Source organism: Phacochoerus africanus, chromosome 1 (assembly GCF_016906955.1).
Source record: "Phacochoerus africanus isolate WHEZ1 chromosome 1, ROS_Pafr_v1, whole genome shotgun sequence".
In the NCBI taxonomy this organism is placed as follows: Eukaryota; Metazoa; Chordata; class Mammalia; order Artiodactyla; family Suidae; genus Phacochoerus; species Phacochoerus africanus.
The window spans coordinates 28,400,011-28,424,778 of NC_062544.1; the positions used below are offsets into that span (position 1 = coordinate 28,400,011).

At 51.7% G+C, this 24,768-nt stretch overlaps 1 protein-coding gene across 4 annotated transcripts in view; it reads left to right on the forward strand.

Moving 5' to 3' along the window:
* The window catches only part of NEURL1B (neuralized E3 ubiquitin protein ligase 1B), a 42,906-nt gene extending 19,220 nt beyond the window's left edge, over nt 1-23,686 (forward strand). The window contains exons 2-5 of one of the 4 annotated variants that reach the window (XM_047789039.1): nt 3,815-4,363; nt 15,230-15,949; nt 18,059-18,184; nt 18,599-23,686. In XM_047789039.1, coding sequence (XP_047644995.1) covers nt 3,815-4,363; nt 15,230-15,949; nt 18,059-18,184; nt 18,599-18,843 — 1,640 coding nt within the window. In that variant the 3' untranslated portion in view covers nt 18,844-23,686. The remainder of the gene's footprint in view (nt 1-3,814; nt 4,364-15,229; nt 15,950-18,058; nt 18,185-18,598) is intronic. The other 3 variants (XM_047789114.1, XM_047789183.1, XM_047789269.1) reach the window with 3 other exon arrangements.
* Nucleotides 23,687-24,768: the final 1,082 nt, after the last annotated feature.

The following is a 24,768-nucleotide window of genomic DNA, read 5'->3' on the forward strand; positions in this document are numbered from 1 at the left end:
CCCTACCTGAAAAGTTTACAGTGATCTGATTGGCTGCACCTGAGTCACACTCCAGTTTCTAGAGTTAAGATGAGATCAGCCCACTAGTTGGGGGCAAGCTGGCTCTCCGCAGGTGCATCGGGGCACAGGAACAAGAAAAGGAGGAATGGGTGCCTGCTGGGCAGGTCAGAGCAGGGTGTGCCCATGGGGCTAACTGCTGTGGGAGCTACAGAAAACTAGAGTCCTCTTTCATGATGGCCCAGGACCTGTGGGAGATGGTGCATGGCCAGGGCTCCCCTGGGGTAGGGGTGACCTCTGACATTCTCCCTCCCTGCGTCAGAGGTGCTCAGGCCAGAAGAAACAGGTTCCTGCCCAGAGCCTAAGTGACCTTGAACTTGAGCAGGTCCTCTCCCTCTGGAGACCCATGTTTCCATCTGCAAAATGACCTTATTCGAGGAGGTGCTCTCTGAGGTCTGCTCCAGCACTGACCATAAGAAAGGCAGCAGCACTCATGTCCACGTGCGGGGTGTGTGCCAGGCCCTTGCTGGGCACAGGGGAGACACAGGTGAATGGACAAGCCCCTGCTCTCTGGGCTCCATCCCAGTACCTCTCAACCCTTTCGTACCACCTACCTCTCTGCCTTCCCTTTGAGGAGCTGTTACAGAACCAAAAGATCTTTTAAACATTTTTACATTTCAAAAATATAGTTTAAATTATATTTGTTGTATATAGTTCAAACATCCAAAGCAAATACAGTCTTTCTTCAGTATCCTGGGGGCAGGGGATCCGTTCCAGGATCCCACACAGATACCAGAATCCTCAGATGCTCAAGTCTCTTGTATAAAATGATGCAGTATTTGCATATAACCTACACATATCCTTCTTTATATTTTAAATCAGCTCGAGATTACTTAATACCTAATACAATGTAAATGCTATGTAAATAGTTGTAAATACAATGTAAATGCTATGTAAATAGTTGCCAGGTCACAGCAAATTCAAGTTTTGATTTGGGGAACTTTCTGGAATCTTTTTTCCCCCCAAATATTTTCAATCTATGGTTAATTGAATCCCCTGACACAGAACCCGAAAACACAGAGGGGTGACTGTGTACTGAATGTTTTTTATTTCTCTCATTAAGAGCTAAAACCTTCAGGAGTTCCCATTGTGGCGCAGCGGAAATGAATCCAACTAGGAACCATGAGGTTGCGGGTTCGATCCCTGGCTTCACTCAGTGGATTAAGGATCCGGCTTTGCCGTGAGCTGTGGTGTAGGTTACAGACGCAGCTCAGATCCTGCATTGCTGTGGCTGTGGCTGTGGCTGGTGGCTGTAGTTCCAGTTCCATCCCTAGCCTGGGAACCTCCATATGCCACGAGTGTGACCCTAAAAAAAAGCAAAAAAAAAGAACTAAAACCTCCAAATCTACCTTCCAAAGATATTCAGAAGCAGACCCCTTCAGACCACCGTTACCCATACCTGCCCCCCTCCCAGTCTGAGTCACCATCGTCTCAGCCTTGTCTTAGCCCCCAGCTCCCCTGCCCACCCCCCTGGCCAGCAGTCCACTCTCCACACAAGAGCCTGAGCATTCCTGCCACTCCTTGCTCTAAACCTCCAATAGTGTCCCATCTCGCTCAGAGCAAAATGATTACATAAAAAACAAACCACAACCGCAGGACCTCCTCCCCAGCCCCCACTGCTCCAGCTCTTCTCTCATCTCCTGCCGCTCCTGACACTGGCTGATGCCATCCAGCCCCACCAGCACATTCCCACCTCAGGGCCTTTGCACTTGCTGTCAACTCCTGGACCCCTCTTCCCTCCTTCAAGCCTCTGCTCAAAGGTCATTCATCAGAGAAGCCCTCCCTGAACATTCTGTCTAAGATAACCCTCCTTTCTGCCCCCTCCCTTGACTGCATCCCTCCAGGCAGAGGATGTTTTATTTATTGCCTGACTTCGCCCCCCTAGAATGTCAGCTCCATCCCAGTGAGAGCCTTATTGATCTTGGTGGCGGCTGTATTTCCGGTACCTGACACAGATTCTAGCCTATACTAAGTGCTCGCTAAACATTTGTTGAATGACTGAATAAAGGCCCTTAACTTTTTTTTTTTTCTCATTTATTCTTTTTTTTTTTTTTCTTTCTTTCTAGGGCCACAGCCGCAGCACTTGGATGTTCCCAGGCTAGGGGTCCAATCGGAGCTATAGCTGCTGGCCACAGCCACAGTCACAGTCACAGCCACAACAACACCAGATCTGAGCCACATCTGCGACTACACCATAGCTCATGGCAACACTGGATCCTTAACCCACTGAGCCGAGTCCAGGGATAGAACCCACATCCTCCCAGATGCTAGTTGGGTTCGTTACCACTGAGCCACAATGGGAACCCCCTTTCTTAGTTATTCTGGGCTTTATTTCTTGTGTTCTGTTTTCTGTGGGTCCGTGGCTTCTGTGGGAGGGGTCTCCCAGCTTCCCAGCATGAATTCCTACCTCAGCGACAGGGGCTTGCTTCCCCTGGGGCCTGGGGAGGGGAGCCACGGCATGCCTGCCTCATCTTTGCCTTTCCCCCTTCATTTTCTCCTATCCTCGCTTCCATTAGCCTCAGTGTTCATGGACCCCCACCATGTGCCTAAAGCACAGTGAACCCCATGGCTGGAGTGGGAAGCGTGGCCCTGCAGGGGCCTCTCACTCCCTGGGGTCGCCATTCTACAGGCCATTGTGAGCCAGGGGCTGTCTGTGATCTGTGAGCCTTTGCCATGAAAACTGTACTCAGCTGCTGCTGTGAGTGAGCAGCAGAGATTCTGCAGTAATTACCCACCCGGCCTCCTTCTGGGCTGCCAGAGCCTCCCAGGCACTGCCCCTGGATGCACAAGGAGAGGTGGGAAGGATGCGGTCCCCACTTCCAGACCTGGCCCTGTGTGTGGCCAGCGGCCGGCTCCTTTGAAAGGAGACTGTCCCAAGATTCTCCAGGTCCTTCAGGGCAAAATTCTCATAGAAATGAATTATGAAAGGTGTATGCTCTAGAAAAGCCATCCGTGCTTAGAAAGAACGCTTTCGTTTTCTACGGGTAAAAGTGAAATCGGAGTCCTGATTCTGTGGGGGGGGGGGGTCAGAATTCCAGCTGGGGTTTCCTCTGGAACGTCAGTATTATGATCCCGTTATTAATTGCCTGTGAGGCACATGCTGTGCCAGGCAGTATTCTAGGAACTTTATCCACACAGGTTTTTTTTTAGCAGCAAGGTGAGCTAGGCAATGTCCCCATTATACAAGGCAAGGAAACAGGCTAGAGAAGAGACAGGGTCTGCCGCCTGTTACACAGCCAGGAAGGGCCAGAGAGCCAGGATTCCAGGCTCCCCTGGGGGGGTCCCAAGAGTGCACTGAAATCGCCTTATTTTTTCATAAAAATTACACAGAGCAAAGCAACCGAAGACCCCTCCACCATGACTCCCCAAGAATCCAAGGCCCTTGTTGCCTTTAAGGGCCTTTGCTGCTCAGAAGTGGCTTTTGGAGGAAGCCTCTAGAAGTGGAGCAGTTGGATGGGGACGGATAAGTCAGTTGACCCCAGTCTGGCCGTTGTGACAAGTTCAGTGGTGTTGGCGTGTCTGGGAGTGAAAGAGCTTGGAACAGTACTTCACTGGACGGGGACACACACACACAAAGCCTCACACTTTGCTCATCTGCGAAGTGGGGATCGTGACTTTGCCGTGGCAACCTTGGGCTAGAACTTTCTCGGTGACTGATCTCATTAAGATGGAATTTTAAAATGGAAATGATTATTCAAAGACAAATCGGGGCTGCAGAGTTGCGAGGGGGCCTAACCCTCCTGCCTGTCTCTTCCAGCAGACACAAGCCCTCCTGCACGCCTCCTGGCCACCCGGCCTTGCTGCGGCCCCGGCCCAGAGCGGCGCCCGGTCCTGGGCGAAGCACCGCGCTTCCACGCGCAGGCCAAAGGCAAGAACGTGCGGCTGGATGGTCACTCGCGCCGGGCCACGCGACGCAACAGCTTCTGCAATGGGGTCACGTTCACGCAGCGGCCCATCCGGCTGTATGAGCAGGTGCGGTTGCGCCTGGTGGCCGTGCGCCCGGGCTGGAGCGGCGCGCTGCGCTTCGGTTTCACGGCGCACGACCCGTCGCTCATGAGCGCCCAGGACATCCCCAAGTACGCCTGCCCCGACCTCGTCACACGGCCCGGCTACTGGGCCAAGGCGCTGCCGGAGAACCTGGCGCTGCGCGACACGGTGCTGGCCTACTGGGCGGACCGCCACGGCCGAGTCTTCTACAGCGTCAACGACGGCGAGCCGGTGCTCTTCCACTGCGGCGTGGCCGTGGGCGGCCCTCTCTGGGCGCTCATCGACGTCTATGGCATCACCGACGAGGTGCAGCTCCTCGGTAGGTCGTGGTCCCTGCAGGAAGGGGGATAGGGCGGCGTCGCCTGGATCAGGCAGTAGGTCCCGGGGCCCTTGGATGCGTATCTAACATTCTCCGATACGAGGGGCTCATTTTGCCAGGGGTCGTCTAAGCAGTTGACACTCTTCAAGTCATTTATTTCTTGCGACAAAAGGCCACCCCTGTTTTCTGATGAGAAAACTGAGGTTCAGAGAGGTTAAAGGACTTGCCTTGCAAAGGCAGGATTGGAACCCTCGGGGTCTGGCCTGGGTTCATTCACTTGCTCATTCACGCCTTTCATCCATTCCTGTGCTCATTTCTTCCTTCCTTTGTTCACTCGCTCACTCATTCATAGATTCACTCATTTGCACATGTATTTATTCATGAGCTCATTCATTCACTCACAGTCCACTTACTCAGCAATCAAACATATGCCCTAATCCTCTCCTAGCTACCCTGCCCAGGCAGCGAGCAATCACAAGCATCATATCAAGGTCCATGGTTAAGGGGCTCAGGGTCCACTGGGTAGGCAGGCAGAGAGTGTGACTCTGAATCCAACAGATAAGACAGCCGCTAATGCTGAAATTCTGGTCTCGTAAGAACTCGTGGGGGTAGAAGTCTGCTGCTCTTATCTTAAGACCCTATTGCTTTCCGTCTGTCTCTGTCTCTCTCTCTCTCTTTAGACTTTTTTCTAACTGAAGTACAATTCACATACCAGAAAAGTACCATTTTTTAAAGTGTAGAGTCCAGTGGCATTCAGTTGGCAGCCATCACTTCTATCCAGTTCCAAAATATTTTCTTCACCCCAAAGGGAGATCCGATACCCATTACACTGTCACTTCCCATTCTCCCCTCCCCCCGGCCCCTGGCAACCACTGACCTGCTTTCTGTTTGGACCTTAGCTCTTGAACTCACAGGTTGCACCTGAGCCAACCCAGCCTCCATTTCTGGGGGTGGTGGTGGTGGTGAAAGGAGCTCAGGTTTCTCAGGGGACATATCCCTACGTGTCATTTACCTGCGGTGACTGCCCAGATCTCAAGTTTGAGTTTTGACACATGTATACCCCTGTCTATCGCCCAGGAAAGTTCCTGCCTGCCCTTCTGAGACAGCCCTGTTCTGATTTTTCACCTTAGATCATTGTGCCTCTTGTTGAACTTTATGGAATCAAACAGTATATGCATTCACGTCTGGCTCCTTAATCTCTGCACAAGAGCTTTGCGATTCCATCCAAGCTATTGCTGTGTGTATCAGAAATTTGTTCCTTTTTCATTGCTCAGGCCTATTCCATGATCTGGATGTACCACAGTTTGTATTTTAGAATGTCTGGGCCCTTTCTGATCTTTCGGCCCTGCATCTGGAGGGGAAACTCTGGCCCCGAGCCCCTTGCCCACCACCCACAACATCGGGAGCGGAGGGAAGATGCATGCGTCCAGGCTCCCCCCCTCCCCAGAAGAAGGAAGGCAGCAGAATTTCTGAGCAGTTAGGAGCAGAGAGTTGGGAGTTGTACAGACCTCTGCTCCACACCTGGCTCTGCACTCGCCAGCTGTGTGGCCTTGGCCAGGTGACTGAACCTCTCTGTGCCTCAGTTTCTTCATCTATAAAATGAATTAGCACCCACCTCATGGGATTCTTGGCAGGGAGGCGGGAGACAGGAGATAGTACATGAAAGGGATGTGGCACAGCGCCTGGTACATAAAAGGCGCTCAAGAAATAACAGCAAAGAAGCATCTCTGTCCGCTTGCACGTGGGCCAAAGCACGGGTCTGCAGTCCCGGCTGAGGCAGACCAAATGATGAAGAGCTACCCACCCTCCAAGCTAGGGCCTTACTTGGGCATTTTAACCGTGTTCTCCCATGCTGTTTTCCATGGAAGGGCTTGGAGTTTCACCTCCAGGAAATGTGGGCTTCTAAAACCTCCTTGAGATCCCCTGTCCGTCTGTTTTGGAGCTCTTTCTTCCTGTAGAGCAGGAAAACAATCACGCCTCATTCACCTGCTCCCTCGGACAGCCCACGTCTCAGGGTAACAGCCGAGAAATCACAGCCACTCCATAATCAGCATCAGTGGATTAGGATGTCTTTTTTTAAATGCAAATTGGAAGCAGCCTTTGATGAGGGAATGAGACTGAACAAACCCGCAAGGAGCCACAGGCTCTTGCCCCCATTTGTTCACTTGTTCATTGAAGGAGCCTTTATGGAGCCCCTCCAGCATCCCACGCCCCCTGGAGGGAAGGAGCGAGCCCCCTAGAACGTCAGGGGCAGGTGGCAGACACGAGCCTCAGTTTCCACCTCTGCACGTAGTGCCTGCGAGGTGCTGGGTGCCTGGGAGCACCCAGCACAATGTTCGCAAATCCATGCAGAAGGGCAAATGAGATGAGAAGGAATATCATCTCTGGGCGATGGGGTCGGAGGTGAGTTTCACTTCCTTCTTTAAACCTCTACGAGTTATCTTTTTTAATATATAGGTAGAGGGCTTATATTACTTTTACAATCGGAAAGGGCAATAACATTATTTTCCTTTCCGAAGGTTATATGAGATAATGGAGAAGTTACTGACATGCGGTCAAAGCTCAGGAAATATTTCCTTCCCAGGGAAAGACTATATTGACATTGGTTACAGCTGGGTAAAGGGACGAGGGGTGGTGTTTTTTTTTTTTTCTTTCAGCCCCTCCCAAGTTAGCAGCAATGATTTATAATCAGAAAAAAAAGTATAATAAAAACAAGAAGAAATCCAAACAGACATGATTTTGTATGGTTTGAGTCCAGGTAATCAGGACTCCGTTGTTGCCAGCACAACGCAAGAACCCCAGAAACCCCACCATAAATGGGGTCCTTCCCCCTCCCCCCAATTCCCGGAAGAACTGGGCTTCGGAGGGGGGCATCCACCATATGAAGTGGATAAATAAAAAGTAGCCGGGAGGTCCTCTATGGTGTAGCAGATTAAATCTGGTGCAGTCACTGCAGCAGCTTGGGTCCCTGCTGTGGTGCAGGTTCGATTCTGGGCCCAGAAACTCCCCTATGCCGGAAGCACGACCGAAAAAAAAAAAAAAAAGGCAGGTGGAGTTCCCTCTGGCCTCCTTTTCCTCCCAAGGAACAAGGAGGTCCCATAGTTCATTGAGAGGGTCTCGGCTGTGAAACTCCAGAATAGGGACCCCTTAGCCCTCCCTTACCTCTCTCAGTCCCACTGAATAGATAGAGCCTCAGCTCCAGCAGGCTAAGGCAGCATCGGGGTGAGATTGTCACGTTCAGGATGCCCAGTCACATTTGCCTTTCAGAAAAATGATGAATGCCATCTTTAGTACAAGCACACCCCCTGCAGGTTTGGGACCATACTTATGAAGGAATCTGCTGGTTATCTGAAACTCAAAAGTAACTTTGCATCCTGTGTTTTATCTGGCAGCCCTCCTCTGGGAAGCGTCCTCCCCATCTGGTAGGGCAGGGTGTGCTGTATTTGCCCTGGAACCTGAGCCAAAATGAGGTCTCAGAAATAAAAAGGGGTTCATAGGTCTTGTGCATTTCTTTTACCTGATGGAGCTGTGCTTTCAGCTCAGCATCCTCCTGCAAGAGGGTCCAGCTGCAGCAGAGGGCACTGCCTCTCTGTGGCCAGACCCTAGGGTGTCCCCTCTTGTGACACTCAGTCCTTCCTCGAGATAGGGTGACTTTGAAATTGCCCCCTTTAGATAAAGAATCCAGGGCTCGGAGAAGGGAAGTGACTTGCCTGTGAGTGGCAGAACCAGGATTAGAACCCTGGTGCGTCTCCCTATAGTTTGGTGGTTCCCAGCTGTGGTTGCACATGGAGGTCACCTGGTGGTGGTGGTCGGGGGGGGGGGGCTCTGAAAACCCCACTCCCCAGACTGCACCCAGACCAATTAGATCAGAACCTCGGGGTAGCTCCCAGGCATCTGGACTTGTCCAGGCTCCTCGAATGATCCCAGGGCACAACCAGGATTGTGATTGGGCTGATCCTCTTCGCAGGGGGGCCTGTCCCTCCTCCCTGCCGGGTGCCGAGCTGAGTTCTTCAGAGCTCTCAGTTCAGGGCACGGTATCATCACCAGACATCGTAGCCCCTTCTCTTGTTTGATTCTCTGCTTCATCTCCAGTCCCCGCTCCCATTCACGCCTTCCCCTGCCCAGAGAGGCGCCACTCTGCTGTTTGGCATAGCCCTTGCACATGTGCGTATCTTTAAAAATATGAGTTCCCCGGTGGCCTGGGGGTTAAGGATCTGGTGTTGTCACTGTTGTGGTGCCAGTCGCTGCTGTGGCATGGGTTTGATCCTTGGCCCAGGAACTTCTTGCATACTGTGGGTGTGGCCAAAAAATGTAGTTGTATATGTTCTGTGTGTATAGATGGATGACATTGTGCTTAGGCTCTGATTCTGTTTTTCTTTTTTCATCTGCCCCATTTTCAGATATCTCTGTGTCTGTCTATCTGGGTCCTGGTTTCCTAATGCTCCCCACTTGGGTGGACACCGGGGTTGCTCCCATGCCAACTGCTCTGCTAGAGACATTGCTCCACAGGGCAGCCTGTGGCTGCTAGTTTACTGTTCTCTGAGGCACCAACCAGGATGAGCTTACGGGAACCCAGAGTGGTCCATCCTGGAGCCTCTGATTTTTCTGGATGCTCCTCTGGGCCAAAGAGAAGTTACTTTCTGCTGAATTTAGCAGCTCCTGGACCCAGGAGGGGAAGGTTCAGCTGGGTCATGCACACTCATCTCCCGTCTCCTGGCTCCCTTTTCTCTGAGGAAGCCCCTTCCTAGGGCTCTGGGGTTCAGGCCCCATGCTGTCCTGAGGCAGCCCCATCCCTCTTCCAGGCAGCTCAGTGTCAAGGCCTTGTTATCCTTCCTCTGACCAGTGGTAGAAAGGTGGTCAGACCGAACAAGCAATGCCAGCCCAAGGCCGTGGCATTGCAGGCCACACTGCCAGAAATCTTTGGTTGCAAGTGACAGAAACCAGTCACTCAAGCAAAAAAAAAAAAAAAGGAAAAAAAAAGGGAATTAATGTCTCCTGTGACTGAAAATTCCAGGTAATAGCTACGTGAAAGCCTGGCTTGATGCAGCGGCCCAAGGCACAGCACCCAGAATATTGGCGTGCCTTTATTTCATGTTCCACTGTAGTTTTTATTGGCTCTCCCTCTAGCGGGGGGCAAGGCCACCAGCAGCTCCAGTCCCATGTTCCGCCAACGTAATAAATCTAGCAGGAGAACTGCTTTCTCACAAAGTCTAGCCTTAATCTGGAGTTCCCGTCCTGGCTCAGTGGAAACAAATCTGACTAGCATCCATGAGGACACAGGTTCGATCCCTGGCCTCGCTTAGTGGGTTAAGGATCTGGTGTTGCCATGAGCTGTGGTGTAGGTCGCAGATGTGGCTTGAATCTGGCTTTGCTGTAGGGGGGTGGCTACAGCTCTGACTCAACCCCTAGCCTGGGAAGCTCCATATGCCGTGGGTGCAGCCCTAAAAAGACATACATACATACATACATACATACATACATACATACATACATACATACATAAATAGAATCTCAAAATCCAGGCTTGTTGATCTGGCATTGCCGTGGCTGTGGCAGTAGGCTGGCAGCTGCAGCTCTGATTCAATGCCTAGCCTGGAAACCTCCATATGCTGCAAAAATAAAAAAGTGTTGGCTCTACCACCCAACTCCATGTCCTTCTTCGGCTCACCCCAGTGAAATTAAAAAGAAAAATACAAATGGAACGAAGTCAACTTTCTTTAAGGATATAACAAAAAAAGTAGGAGTAGACCCCAAAGTAAATGAAACATGATTTCATTGGTTTACGCCACCTTCTGGTTTTTCATGCTACTTTACTGTTCAAACAATAGGATGCATTGTAGTTGGCAGTGTCAGGATTGGGGAAGAGATCAATCCCAAACATCTTTTCTACCGTGTTTAGTCTACACTGTGTAGAGCTGTGCTCCCAGAAGCTTCTTCTTCTGCACTGCACAGGATTGCAGTTATAGGTAAAACGGAACCTGCTCAGAAGCTGAGGGAGACAAGAATGGGTGGGTCCGTGACCTGGTGCATCGTTACACAATTCAGACAGCGGGGCACCTGCCAGCCCGCAATGTAGAGGGACTGCAAACAGGGCTCTCTCTGGAGGTTAAACCACAAAAACACCTTCTCTCGTTCTTTAGGCTTTGTAACGTGTGCAGGAGTACATGGATGCTGTGGGCGTTCCGCATTTGGGCTCTACCGGTTACCCCCAGAATCATCAAGGACCCAGTCAGGCAGGGTCCACCTCGACAGCCCATTCTGTCAGGGAGAGGATTTGCCCTGCAATGTCATCTTCTCCCGGGTTAGGTCACCACCAGGTGCTTTACGCAAGTCGTTCAGCTGCAGCAGTGACACATAGGGTGGCCGGTGCTCGTGGGCCCTCATCAACCCTTCTCACTCCAGGTTTATCAAGCTCACCCTTCAGCCTCGTGCTCCACATCCAGAGCCGTGGTCTCCATCCTCTTCCCAGGCCTCTCGCTTCGGGCACCAGGGACCTCTCCGCGCCTCTGACCTGCTCATGGCTCAGGGCCTGGAAAGCTCTTGGTTTTCTTCCCCTCCTTGGCCCGCCCACTGGAGTCTATCCTAGGCCCTCTTCATTCTCTTTCCTTCTTACTTTTAAATCACATAATACAAGACGCATTAAAGAAAAGTGCATAGGAGTTCCCATTGTGACTCAGTGGGCTAAGAACCCAACTAGTATCCCAGAGGGTGCGGGTTCGATCCCTGGCCTTGATCAGTAGATTAAGGATCCGGCTTTGCCATGAGCTGTGGTGTAGGTGCAGACGTGGCTCAGATCCTCTGTTGCTGTGGCTGTGGCGTAAGCCGGCAGCTATTGCTCTGATTCGACCCCTAGCCTGCGGCCCTAAAAAGCAAAAAAAAAACCCGAGATAATTGTGCTACCCATCCTACCTCTCCCTTCCCCTGCGACCTTACACCACAGCTCACCGTAACGTGGGATCCTTAACGCACTGAGTGAGGCCAAGGCTCAAACCTGTATCCTCATGGATCCTGGTTGGGTTCATTAACCGCTGAGCCATGAAGGGAACTCCTGCCATTAACCCATTTTAAGCTGTGGAAGCTGAGACGAAAGACTTTAGCTTACCTAAAGTCACATAGCCAGGAGAGGCTAAAGCCGGGATTTGAACCTAAAATCTCCAGGCCATGGTCTTCATCAGGATGCAGTACTGAAGGACAAGCTCTTACGTGGAGCTGTTAGGGGCAAGAAGAGGAGCTTTGCAGGTGGGGAGAGAGGCAGAGTGTGCTGGCAAAAGCAGAGGCCCCGGGGTGCGCCGCAGCCAACGCCTTTAGGCTTGGCCTCTTAGGATGACTGGGGAGGGCAGGGAGCCCTGGAAAAGTGCATTACACCGAGAGGCTCCCAGAAACATCCACTTGCCTAAAATGCCTTTTCCAGAAAAGAACTTGTTTTTGTCTACTTTTATTCACGCTTTTTTTTTTATCACAAAATTAATACGTTCCTTAGAGAAAAATGAGGAAATCTGAAAACTATAAAGAAGCAAATTTCCACCCAGGAATAACCACGCTCAAATTTCTATCTTATTTCCTTCCTATATCTTTCCCATGCATCTCATGCATATATTTTCCACCTACTTAGAATCAAATCACATATTCAGTTCTGTATCCTCTCATGTTCGCTTTTATAGCATGTGCATTTCCCCACGTTGTTAACTATTCCTTAAAAACTTGATTTTTAAAAATATTTGGGTCTTTGATGATGAAACTCTGTAGTGCTCATGTTTATTGTAGAAAATTGGAAAATATAGAAAAATCTGCAAAGTCCCTCATAAACTCACCCGGGGAGAGATAATGACTGTTAACCTTTGTTACACCTTTCTCAAACCTGATTTCCTGTGCACACACATAGCACGGATACAGTAGTATAGACAGATGGATACAGACACATGCACACATATATGCTCTTTAAAAGGACCAACCTTTTAAAGAGCAGTCCTCCTTCTTCCCTCAGGTTATGGGGAAGCATCCTCTAATGCAAGACAAGTCAAATGCCCAAGGATCCCTAGCAAGGCTGAGATGGGTGAAGGGGCCAGTCAGGGCCAAGGGCAAGGAGAGCAAACATCCTCAACAAAAAGGCAAGCTTTAACCCATTAATGACCCACCACCATTCAGGCCCTGTGTTACTAGACCTGATGTTCCAACCTATAAATCCAGTTTCGGTGAAATTTCCTGATTCCACTAATTCAAAAAAAAAAAAAAAAAAAGAACTTTTGAAGACCAGTGGTGATTTATTCAATAAACCAGTGGAAAGAGGGAAAAGATGAAGAAGCAAACATAGCTTAAAAGACACCAATGACAACGAGGGGACTTTATTTGGCATTTCATTCAAACAGAAAAAAAAAAAAAAAGCATATTCTTGCACACGGTATCATAAGGTCTTTAAATTTTAGAGAGCCATACTGAAATTTTTTCAGCTAAAATGACATGTCAAGGATTTGCTTCAAAATAATATGAGGGCTTCAATGAAACAAGATTGGCCATGAATGACGAATTGTCGGATCTGGATAAATAGCATTCATTATACTATTGTATATGTTTATTTTTCAAAAATAATTAAAAAGAAAAAGAAAAACACCAGGAGGCCAACTAGACAGGTCTGTGAGCCAGCCAACTGAACCTGGATGGCCAGCTTGCATACTCTGCCCTGGATGGAGAGAGTCGGAGTAGGGAGTGACATATGAAGCTCTCACCAGTGGTCGGGGCACGCTTTTTGAAAAACTATGTTCATTATTATGATTTAATTTTATATTGGAAAACTAAGGAGGAAGAAGTATTTTTCCCATGATATAAATCACAGGAGGGTAACAAAATCTTAGCTAGAGTGGTGTTGACTGAAAAAAAAAATACACGTGAGAATTGCGAGTTAAATTTTATTGGGGGGCGAAATGAGGACTGTAGCCTGGGAGGCAGCATTTCAGAGAGCCCTGAAACTGCTCCGGAGGCGGGGGAGGGGGAGGCCAGCATACATGTGATTTTGGTGAAGCGGGGAGGGACACACAACCACGCACACATTTTGCAGGTGGCTGCTAGTCTCGTGGTTACTGCTAGTCACGAGGAGCAGACATCACCATGAAGGATTTTAGTGCTTTTTTAAGATAGGAAGAGATGAAAGAATTGGGCTCATATAATATTCTCCTGAAAATATCTAACTAGCTGAAGACCTGTTCTGCCAGTTTTTTCCCAGAGCACAGAGTGCCTCATTCCTGGGGGTGTTGAAGGGCAGCAGCTCATGACTTCATCCTTGTAGAGGGAGACGGCAAGTGCCAATCCTAAATCCATAGTGTTCTGGTTTTAAAAGTTTGAGTTACAGTTTTCTTGCTTTGTTTACTTGTTGTAGTTAACAAGAATACTTTTTTTTTTTGCCTTTTCTAGGGCTGCACCCGCAGCATATGGAGTCTACGGGTCTAACCGGAGCTGTAGCTGCCAGCCACAGCCTCAGCCACAGCCACAGCCACAGCAACACAGGATCCGAGCCCCGTCTGTGACCTACACCACAGCTCACAGCAACACTGGATCCTTAACCCACTGAGTGAGGCCAGGGATCAAACCTGCAACCTCATGGTTCCTAGTCGGATTCCTTAACCCCTGACAGGAACTTCAGAATACTTTTTTTTTTTTTTTAATCACTAAAATCACTTCAGTATACTTTCTTTCCCTGATTTGTTATTCAGGGTGGCAGTCAAACTCTTCTAGAGACCTCACTCACTCATTCATCCAAGAGACTACCTAAGAGTGAAGGCTATCGGCCAAACACTCTGCTAAGCCCTCAAACATGGTGGTGAACAGACTATCACAGATGCTGCCCTCCAGGGACTCATATTCTAGGTGGGGAGATGACCAACAAGTAATCTACCAAATATGAAAACCTCTATTACCTAAACGACCGTCACTATTTTTACTTGCTTTTTTACTGAGTATATATCAAGAGCATTTTTTTCATATTACTAAATATTATTCAAAAACATTTTCATGACTATGACTTTTAAAACACACCCCTTAGTTTCCTGTTCTATACAACGGGTTCATTTCTTATAGAAACTTTTACCTGTTCAGTGTTAAGAGTAGCACCAGGGTATCGTGTTCCCTCATGCAGACACAGCAGTGAGGTCAGGCTCACACCCTGCCTTCTTTCAGAGGCAGCATGGAACCAGACACCCCACCCTGCAGGGTTCCCGTCCACGCTTTGCCACTTAGATGCTGTGTGGCCTTGGCCATATTCCCCAGCCCCTTTGTGCCTCAGCTCCTTTCTTTGCTAATTGGCGGGTGATAACGGGACCCACCTCACAGGTTGTATGAGGACTAAATAAGAGAATGTGTGAAAAGGACCTTAAAATATTAACCTGTCATAGAACAAGGCCACAGACCCTAGGGCTTGCTCTTTTCCTTGGCGCTTATGTTCCAGTAGGGGAGGCAGACAGTACAGGATTTCTAAATGCCCTTTAAGTTCAAAAATATGAAAACCTCCGAGGAAGAGAGGGAGGAAGGAAGGAAAGATAAAAAGGAAGGCGAGAGGGTAGACTACAAGACAGAAAGGAGGAAGAGGAAAGAATGGAAGGATGGGCGTAGAGAGGGAGGGAGGAAAAAGAGAGGAAGCCCCCCTCCCCATCTGTCCATCCCAAAGAGTATGTCCAGTGCGCTTTGGATTATGCTTAATCCAGTTCCGTGCACTTGGGGGTTTTACATAAACTCACAAAGGAACAAGAAAAGGAAGGGGGCGGGCCCGGGTGGGCGTGGGGGCTGCCCGGGGGGGGGGGGGGGGGGGGGCGCGGAGAGGTCAAGGCCCGGGCTCTGCGGGCCGTGCCTCACCCCGCTTCTTCTGCCCTCCCCGCGCAGAGAGCGGGTTTGCCGACACGTTGACGCCCGCGCGACTCGGCCAGGCCCGCTTCAGCGCCTGTCTGCCGCCCAGCAGCCACGACGCGGCCAACTTCGACAACAATGAGCTGGAGAACAACCAGGTGGTGGCCAAGCTGGGCCACCTGGCGCTGGGCCGCGCCCCAGGCCCGCCGCCCGCCGACCATGCGGCCGCCGCCATCCCGTGCGGGCCCGGCGAGCGCCCGCGGCCCGCGTCGTCGCCGGCGCTGCTCGAGGCCGACCTGCGCTTCCACGCGACGCGCGGACCCGACGTGAGCCTGTCGCTCGACCGCAAGGTGGCCTGCGCGCCGAGGCCCGACGGCGGCCGCACGCTCGTCTTCTCCGAGCGCCCTCTGCGGCCCGGCGAGAGCCTCTTCGTGGAGGTGGGCCGCCCGGGCCTGGCGGCGCCCGGCGCGCTGGCCTTCGGCATCACGTCGTGCGACCCGGGCGGGCTGCGGCCCGCCGAGCTGCCTGCCGACCCCGACGCGTTGCTCGACCGCAAGGAGTACTGGGTGGTGGCGCGCGCCGGGCCGGTGCCGAGCGGCGGCGACGCGCTTAGCTTCACGCTGCGGCCCGGCGGCGACGTGCTCTTGGGAGTCAACGGGCGCCCGCGCGGCCGCCTGCTGTGCGTCGACACCACGCAGGCGCTCTGGGCCTTCTTCGCCGTGCGCGGCGGCGCCGCCGGCCAGCTGCGCCTACTCGGTGAGTCCCCCGACCGCGCGTGCGCGGGACTTGCCCCGGGAACCCGGGCGCCGCAGGGTAGGTGGCTAAAGCTGCTGCTGAAGCCTAGCCAGCGGTCCCCAAACTTGAGCGCGCATCAGAACCACCTGGCCTCACCTAGAATTTCCGGTTCAGTAAGGGTGGGCTCCTGAGAAGATGCATTTCTCACTGGTGCCCCCGGCGATGCCCAAGTTGCAGCTCCCTGGACCACACTTTTCCTCATCAACCCGCTGGTGTCAGGGCTTGACAGGTGAATGGTCAGTGCAATTTTTCTTTCCAGTGTTATGATTCATTTTATATATAGAGAGAGTATTTACATATCTAATGCATATTAAGTATAGGAGAAAAAGTAAATGCAACTACATTTAAAGAGAGAAAATGGACCTAAGACCATCCACAGAAAATTGAATGCAGGCTTGGACCACCCATTTTGAGACTGAGTCATGCCTTCATGCCAGAGAGACACAGAGCACCCCCCTCCCCCAGCCGTGTGCCAGGCCCTGAGGTCTTTGAATGGGGCAGGGCAGAGGACAGGACACAGATTGTGGACGTCCGAATGTCCCCAAATGGCGACTTGGCCAGCGTGATGTTCGCTGCAGTAGAGGGGCTTCTCTCCAGCGTGGTAGAGCAGTGGTGGTGATCAGTAAAGGTTCCCAGAGAGCCCAGCTGTTTTCATGTTTCTAGAAGTAGAAGTCCAAATGACAACAGAAACAAACATTTCATATGTCACCTCGTTCAATTTTATCCTCCTGATGCCCCTTCAAAACCAATATCATTATCCCCATCTGCACAGGTTAGCAGATTAAAGGGCAGAGAGATTAATGACTGTCCCAGTCATGCAGCTGGTCAGCCATGAAGACGTTGAGCAAATCATGGAATCCCTGAGCCTCAGTTTCTTTCTGTGTAGAAAGGGAGTAATTACTTGCATCCTGGGGTAGTTGTGAGGATGAAATGATGGACGCAATACTTCCTGCAGGTACTGTCCATGTGCAGCATGTTTAATATGTAACAATAGTAATGCCAGTGATTGCTGATGTTCCATTGAGGGTGGAGGAGGAAGAGTGTGGCAGTGGTTGTCATTTGGTCGGTTTGGGGTTTTTTGTTTGTTTTTTAAAGGGACCAACAAGCACAGGCATTCTTTCAGCCTAGATGAGTGGCCAAGTTCCCACTGGGGGCTGCAAGAACTAAGCCCAGGGTCTTTCTCCCCTCTTCCCTAGCACTTTCAGAGGAACCAGGGTGTGCCTTTGAGTAGTCAGGAAGAGAAGGTAGGAGAAGGTAGAAAGGAAGTGACTGCTTTTGGAGGCCAGGGACTTGCCCTCCAGATCTGTATCTGACAGCAGCCCTGATGGTGCAATCTGTCCATCTGTCTCAAGTGGGGGAGGGGGAGGGCCATCTCTCTTCACCTCAGAAATAACCCGTCATTATCTGAAGCAACAGTGAATTCAGGGAAGAACACACATCCATATTGAACACTAGTCAGGAATCTTGTAGTTGCAGGTAACAAAACCCTACTCACAGTGCCCTAAGCAAAAAGGGAATTTGGAGGCTACACATACCTCAGAAGTCTGGGGGTAGATTGGGTGCATTCAGGAACAGCGGGATCCAGGTGTTGAAAGGATGTCATCAAGATTCCACCTCTCTTTCCATCTCAAAGCTCTACTTTCCTCTGTGTTTTCCTCTGAGAAGGGCTTCCTTCTCAGGCAGGCCCTAGAGCACCAAGCTTACCTCCCAATGGAATGGCCCCTTCTTTTCTAATAGTTCTAATGGCCTTGCTTGAGGTATATGCCCTTCCCTGAACCACCGTGGAGACCAAGGGGTAGAAGTTCTTACAGGCCTGGTCTGGATCATGTGAGTGAGGGTGACATAGTGCCCCCAAACAAAACTCCAGTGCTGCTTCTGAAATACAGCGTGGAAACTAGTGTCTGTCATGCTAGTACAATTCCATCCGTTCTCAGCAGAACCCTGTGAGATGGGTTCTTGTCCTCCCATTAGATTCACAAGGAGGTGAAGGTGCAAAGCCATGGAGAGTCAGGGATTAGCAGAGCAGAGGCCACCGCCCACTGCCCCTGATGGGAGTCTCTTTGGTCTCAGGCACCCTGCAGTCCAGCCCTGCGACCACCTCCCCATCAGGGTCTCTCAGCGGCTCCCAGGACGATAGCGATTCTGACATGGCCTTCAGCGTCAACCAGTCCTCCTCAGCGTCTGAATCATCCCTGGGTAAGCAGGTGCAAACCCTTGGGGTGGGTGGTGGGGTGGGAAGGGGGCTGGGGGTGCAAGGAGACAGGGCCTTGCACTGGTAGCTGGCGTGGCTCCTTCAGCTTGTGCCAGCCTATCCTGGGGGCTAAACAGGGTAGCTACCTCCCCCTCACCCTCCAGGCATCCTCTTCTTCCTCAGCTGAAGGGAGGAGAAGCATCTGGATAAGGCATCCCAAAGGGTGGTAATGGTGCTGGGATGCTTGTGGGGAGGAAAGGGGGCAAAACCCAGAAGAAAAACCAAAGTTAGTGTCTTCCAAACTTGTCTCCCCACGGATTCTGCCCTGGAAGCCCTGCCTTCTCGGGGACCCCCCTCGCCCCCGGCAGAGCCTGCCTGAGAACTGCATCTCAAGGTCTGCCTCTTCTCCCTTTGCACAGTGACGGCCCCCAGCTCCCCGCTGAGCCCCCCAGTGTCCCCCGTGTTCTCCCCGCCGGAGCTGACTGGCAGCAAGAACGGCGAGTGCACGGTGTGCTTCGACGGCGAGGTGGACACGGTCATCTACACGTGTGGACACATGTGCCTGTGCCACGGCTGCGGCCTGCGGCTCAAGAGGCAGGCCCGGGCCTGCTGCCCCATCTGCCGGCGGCCCATCAAGGACGTCATTAAGATCTACAGGCCATAGCCTGGCCCGCCGACGGGCCTTGACCAGAGCAAGGTCACCTTTCTGAAGCCCCCTGGGCCAGGCAACCACCACGGCCACCAGGGCATCCAAGGGGTGCAGCCCCCTGGCCTGCCACTCTCCAGGGGTAGGCAGGGCCTGACAGTCATGGAGATGAGCCCCACCCCCCCCCAGGGGGTCTGCATCCAAGTGAGGGTTGCTTTTGGCTCGAAAGTGCTTTGCCCCTAAAAGGCCGTCCCAAGAGCAAGCTCAGGAACTGCCTTGCAGACCACCTGGTCCCACGGTGACCTCTCCACTGGGAAACGGTATCCTCTGTGCAATGCCTTTTGCTGCGGTTGGGTTGCGTGTGTGTGAGAGAGGGGGAGGGGAGGGGGGCAGACAGACCAGAGGAGTTGAGGGGAGCGTGGGAGAATGACAGAGAGAGAACGCATAGGTATTTCTCCAGAGATCCTGGCTCTAGGAGGTTATTTACCACGAAGGAATGTGCGATTCGGAGCCCAGACAGTAGTGGGACTGGAAATTGTTCACGTGCTGGGGCTGTGCCGTCAGCTGTGTTGAAGGGTCGAAGCCTCCGCCTAAACAGAACCCCCTGGGAGGGTATGGAAAAGGGGATGCTCCAGTTTCCTAAGGGGAGGGGGGAAAAAATAGCTCAATTGTTTACAGCTCCCGAGCAGCAACTCCTTGCCAGGGGGGAAAACATAAAAGAACGGTTCGCTTCTTGAGTTTCGAACTCAGTCTCCGAGAGGAGTCTGCTGGGTGCTGGGGCCAGGGCTCTGGGTGGGTGTCGTCTGCAGAAATGTCTTCACCCCGTCACCCCCACACAGCCCGACAATAAGCACACACCAGCCCCCAACGTGGTGCGGGGCTGCTTTCGGTCTGTACCACCCTCACCATGTCCATGGAGAAGACAAGCAACAGGTTCCCTTTTCCTGGGAGAGGGAGAGAATCCTAGGGGCAGGGGACTCAGCCGAGACTGGGAAGGGCCACTCTCCATGTCCTGCTGAGACGCCGGGCCTGGCACCAGTCACTGGCTGTGGGCATCAGCGGGGCAAACGGCTGGCCAGGTAGGGGGAGGAAGCAGGGCTTTGCAAATGGTCTTTGTTCTCATTCTCAGCTTCCCTTCCCCTGCCGATGACTAAGAAGTTAGTGGATCATCAGGTCGTTCACGAGTAACCAAGACACTCACTGAAAATACTGACACTGGGACTCTTTGCTGGGCATTTCCTGGGACCCTGGCCCTGCCCTTGCTCCCCAACCCCCTCACCCCTGCTTGGGTCTGTCGCTGCAGACCCCCAGACCACACTTAGGCTGGCAGGTCTGCTCTCCCCTTCTGGGCCCTGCCTCTGCCCTGGCGTGTGCTGTACCTTTCAGGCAGTCCCTAGGCCTCTCTGTTTCTCACTTCTCAATCTGTCCAAGAGAAAGCCTGGCACCTGTCCACTCCACTCTTAGGACCGGCAGAACATTCCCCAAAGCCCAAGACACCTTGCCAAGAGCAGGTACCGTTTTTATTTCCATTCTTAGTCTGTTCATCTACAGAGGGAGGCAGGGAAAGGAAGCCCTTTGGAGCTTATGTGTTCATGTAACGAACATATGCTGGGTGTCTGGGGTCCCCCTGGTCAGGTCACATCCCATTGACCAGTCAGACCGTGCCCTTCTGATGCTCCAGGTCTCAGACCATCTGCTTCTTTTCCACCTGGTATTCCGACCCGATCTCAACTTCAGAAACCCTATTCCCGCCCCTGCGAGAACCCCTGGTTGGCTCTTTTGCCCTAGTGAACTTGGGAAACACGCCCACATTTTAACTTTGCAACAGAATCTTTGGTGGCGCGACCGGAACCCCAGCATTTGCCGAGATTGGAGTTTGCAAATCCAGGCGGTGCTCGGTGGCCAGCAGAGTTAGGTCGGCTAGAGCCTTCCGTTTCCCCCACGTGCTGGGTGTGGGCTAGGCCACCACGCACGGGCCCATGTGAGAGGGCTCGTCACCCCCCCGGGACCGTGGTTCTCCAGGCAGCAGCTCCTCTGACTGGATTGAGCCACAGGCACCAGTGCTGGTGGTCTCGCGGCCTATAAGAGTCAGCTCCTCTCTCCTGCTTCCTCTGGTTCCAGCCAGGGTCAGGGTAGCCGCCACCAGGAACCCAGGGACCAAGCACCTGGACCCAGGTGGACCAGCCCATGCGTCTGGCAACCTGTTACCTGGGAAGAAAAGAGCCGGTGGCCTGTTTCACGTGCTCTGCAGCTGCTATAAATAGCGTCCCCGTTTCCAAGAGGAATTAAGGGGGTGTTTATCTTCTAAAAACCAGACATTTCCTGATGCTCTAAACTGATTTATTCAGCGCTGCAGAGGAGCTGCCCACACCGCCCCCAGATTCTGTTGGAGAAATGGAAGGGAACCATTCTCCTGCATTCGGCCCCATTGTACAGTTGGCACTGGGCTGGAGAGGGCTATCGGCATGTCAGGCCTGGGAGGTGGGTCTTCATACCATATTGAGGCGTATCAAAGATGCCACCAATTACAAAACACACCTTCTGTGGCCCCACTAAGGGAAGCCACTGCCTGTGTTAACTGTTGAGATGCCATAGCTCTGCAGATCTTTCTATTCAGACATGTTATGTGGACAAGCTCTGCTCCTTAGAACCAATGCTATGTGACTTTATCCCCATTTGGCAGGTAAGAGAACTGAGGCTCCAACCCAGGAGTGCCTGGTGCCACATCCCATGCTCTCCACTGCCTGACCTGGAGCACAGAAAGCTCGAGCCTGCTTGAGTTTGCTTTCTTGATGCTCACTTGGGCAGCCCCTGGAGAGAGCCAGGCACCTGCGCCTGTGTGGAGGGTTCTAACCCCAGGCCGTGGCCCCTCTGCCACCCACACCCTGGGAGGACAGGAGTCCTTCCTTTCAGGCCCAACTTCTCCCAGCACAGCTGAGCCATATGTGGGCTGGGGTCCCATCCAAGGGCCTCCTCCTGTTACATGGGGGTGCCCACGTGGGGCCACTTCAGGGAGAGGTTTGTCCCACCACCTCCTTGGATCTCGTGACCACCACCCCTTTAAGCAGGGTCCCCCGGGGTGGGACAGGGAGACCAGAGGATGCCCCCTTTGTCGTGGTCTGGTACCTGCTCATTTTGAACCACCAAGAAAACTGGGCTGTTTGCAAACCAAGACCCTCTCCTTTTCTCACCCATCCCCGGAACTGGGGATCTTCTGGGATTTAGCTTCCTGGAGCAGCCGCTTCCTTCATCCAACAAACACTGGTCAGCACAGCCCATGTTCTGGACACAGGGTTGGGCCCCGGGGTCTAAAGACAAGGACTGCAGGGCGCTGCTGGTGCGGAGCGGGAGGCAGACAGATTTGTCATCTTGTATTTGACCCGTCCAGTGCTGGGTCCTGTGGTAGGTAGCACAGAGTAGGTACTCAGGTTTACTGAGTACATCAGAGATCAGGCTATGAGTCTTCCGGGGTTTGATAAAAACCACGTACACATGCATGCAAAGTCATTCAACAAACATTTGCGGAGTGCTAGGTGTAGGATGCTGGAAGGACGGGGCCAAGAGGACAGGGCCCCAGCTCTGACGTCAGAGGGAGTGACATTATGAGACATTCGGGGCAGAATCTATTAGGCTTTCTTGTCATTCCGTTGCCTTGGGAAGGGGGTCTGTCTTAGGGAGTGCACAGCGGCTTTCTCTACCTGGAGCCCCCTGCGTGCTTCAAAAAGCCTTCTTTGCATTAAGAATGCCAGGCACCTTGCAGTCAGTGAGCTGCTGCCAAAAACAGCCTTGAGCAGACCCTTCCCTTCAAAGACCCCACTGGCAAGAATCGCCCCAGGTCTTGCCAGGGAGATGACTACTCGTTACTTTCAGGCCTTGGGACTGGTGGCTGGAAATCAATCCCCAGGTCACCAGAAAACTCCCAGTCAGTTCCAGTTGAGGATGGGGTTGTGCGAGGTCTGGGCAGATGAGAGTCACTTGCCACCACTCGACCCCATCTCTGCCCCGGTCCTGGCAGAGGGACTCCGGCTCAGGAACACATGGCCTCCTGGCATCTGTCAGTAATTGTCTCACCGTCTTTCTCAAGTCCCTAATGAGATGACTTGTACAACAATCTGTCTGTGCCTTATGAAAGTGTCTGTGCACTTTTAATCCTTTTTAAAAGCAACTTTAACAAATGGGCCGGGGACTAGCGTACGTGGTAGTGTTCTAGAAACCCGCGGTAATCACTGACACCCTTCTGCATTGCGTATTCCATGTTGGAGTGATGACGTGTGCGTCCCCCACCCCATCCCACCTCCACTACCTGTGTACAGACCTTTTAAAAAATGTCTCTTTTTCTTATTTTTCTGATTTCCATACTGTGACCTCTCCAATACAGTCTAATCTTTGGGGATCGGTAATAAAGGTTTGAAAACCTGGGGCGGGGGGGCTGTTGGGAAGGGTTTGCACTGGTCCTGTGTGTTGTGCTTTTGCGTGTTGTGTGTTTTGATTTTTGTGTTTTTATCTGTTTTATATTAACATAATTCACCTGTTAAACAAACAAACAAACAAACAAATACAACTTTGGCTTGTTTTAAAAAAAGTCTCTCTAGGAATCAGTTTTAAAAATCACCATTGCGGAGTTCCCGTCATGGCACAGTGGTTAGCGAACCCAACTAAGAACCATGAGGTTGCGGGTTCGATCCCTGGCCTTGCTCAGTGGGTTAATGATCCGGCGTGGCTGTGGGCTGTGGTTTAGGTTGCAGATGCGGCTTGGATCCCGCGTTGCTGTGGCTCTAGTGTAGGCCAGTGGCTACAGCTCTTATTCGACGCCTAGCCTGGGAACCTCCATATGCCATAGGAGCGGCCCAAGAAATGGCAAGAAGACAAAAAAAAAAAAAAAAAAGGAAAATCACCATTGCCTACACTGTTGGGGCATGGAGGTGAGGGATACAGACCATTGCCAGCCTTGAGAAAACAATTTGCAGGATGTCTGTAGAATCCTGAGAATGTTTGATCCTTTTGCCAAGGAACTCCTGGGAAAATATCCCAAGGATGGAATCCCCTGGTGGTGCAGCAGGTTAAGGACTGATGTTGCTGCCATGGCTCAGGGCATCTCTGTGGCACGGGCTCAATCCCTGGCCTGGGAATTTGCAGGCATGGCAAAAAAAGAAGAAGGAAAGGAGAGAGGGAGGGAGGGGGAGGAAGGAAGGAAGAAAGAAAGATCCCAAGGTATTGGCCAAAAAAAAAAGAAAGAATATCCCAAGGAAATAGTTGTGATTGAGGATAAGCTCTGTATGTAAAGATGCTCAGTGCATCATTATTTACAATGATGAGAAACTATAAGTAACCCCAATGTCGAACAACCAGCTTTTATTGTTGTCCTTCAGTATTATCGAGGGATTGGTTCTAGGACTACCACCCCTCCCTAGAGAACCACAGATGCCCACGTCCCTTGTATAAAATAGTATTTGCATAAATGCACATCCTTCCACATTCTTTAAATCATCTCTAGAATACTTACCATATCTAATGCAATGTAAATACTGTATGTAACTATTTGTCAGCACAGCAAATTCAAGTTTTGCTATTTGGAACTTTCTAGAATTTTTTTTTTCCAAATATTTTCCATCTGAGACTGGTTGAACCCACAGAGTCTGCAGATATGGAGGGCCACCTGTACTGGCCAGAACTTGGTTACAAGTGACAGAACCCCACCTGGACCTGGGCTATAGGGATGAAAAGGTTCAGGCAACTGAGAAGTCCAATATCAAAACCCAAGAACTCACATAGGTGCATTTGCGTAGAATCTGAAATGCTGCAACAGGACTTGGTCTCTCCCCCTCTGCCTCTGCCCTCTGATGTGCCCCACTCCCGGGCAGTTTCTCAAGACAACTGAGAGAAGGTCCAGATTACATCCTGCCTTTAAGCAATCCCTCCATGGACCAAACAGGATCATATGCC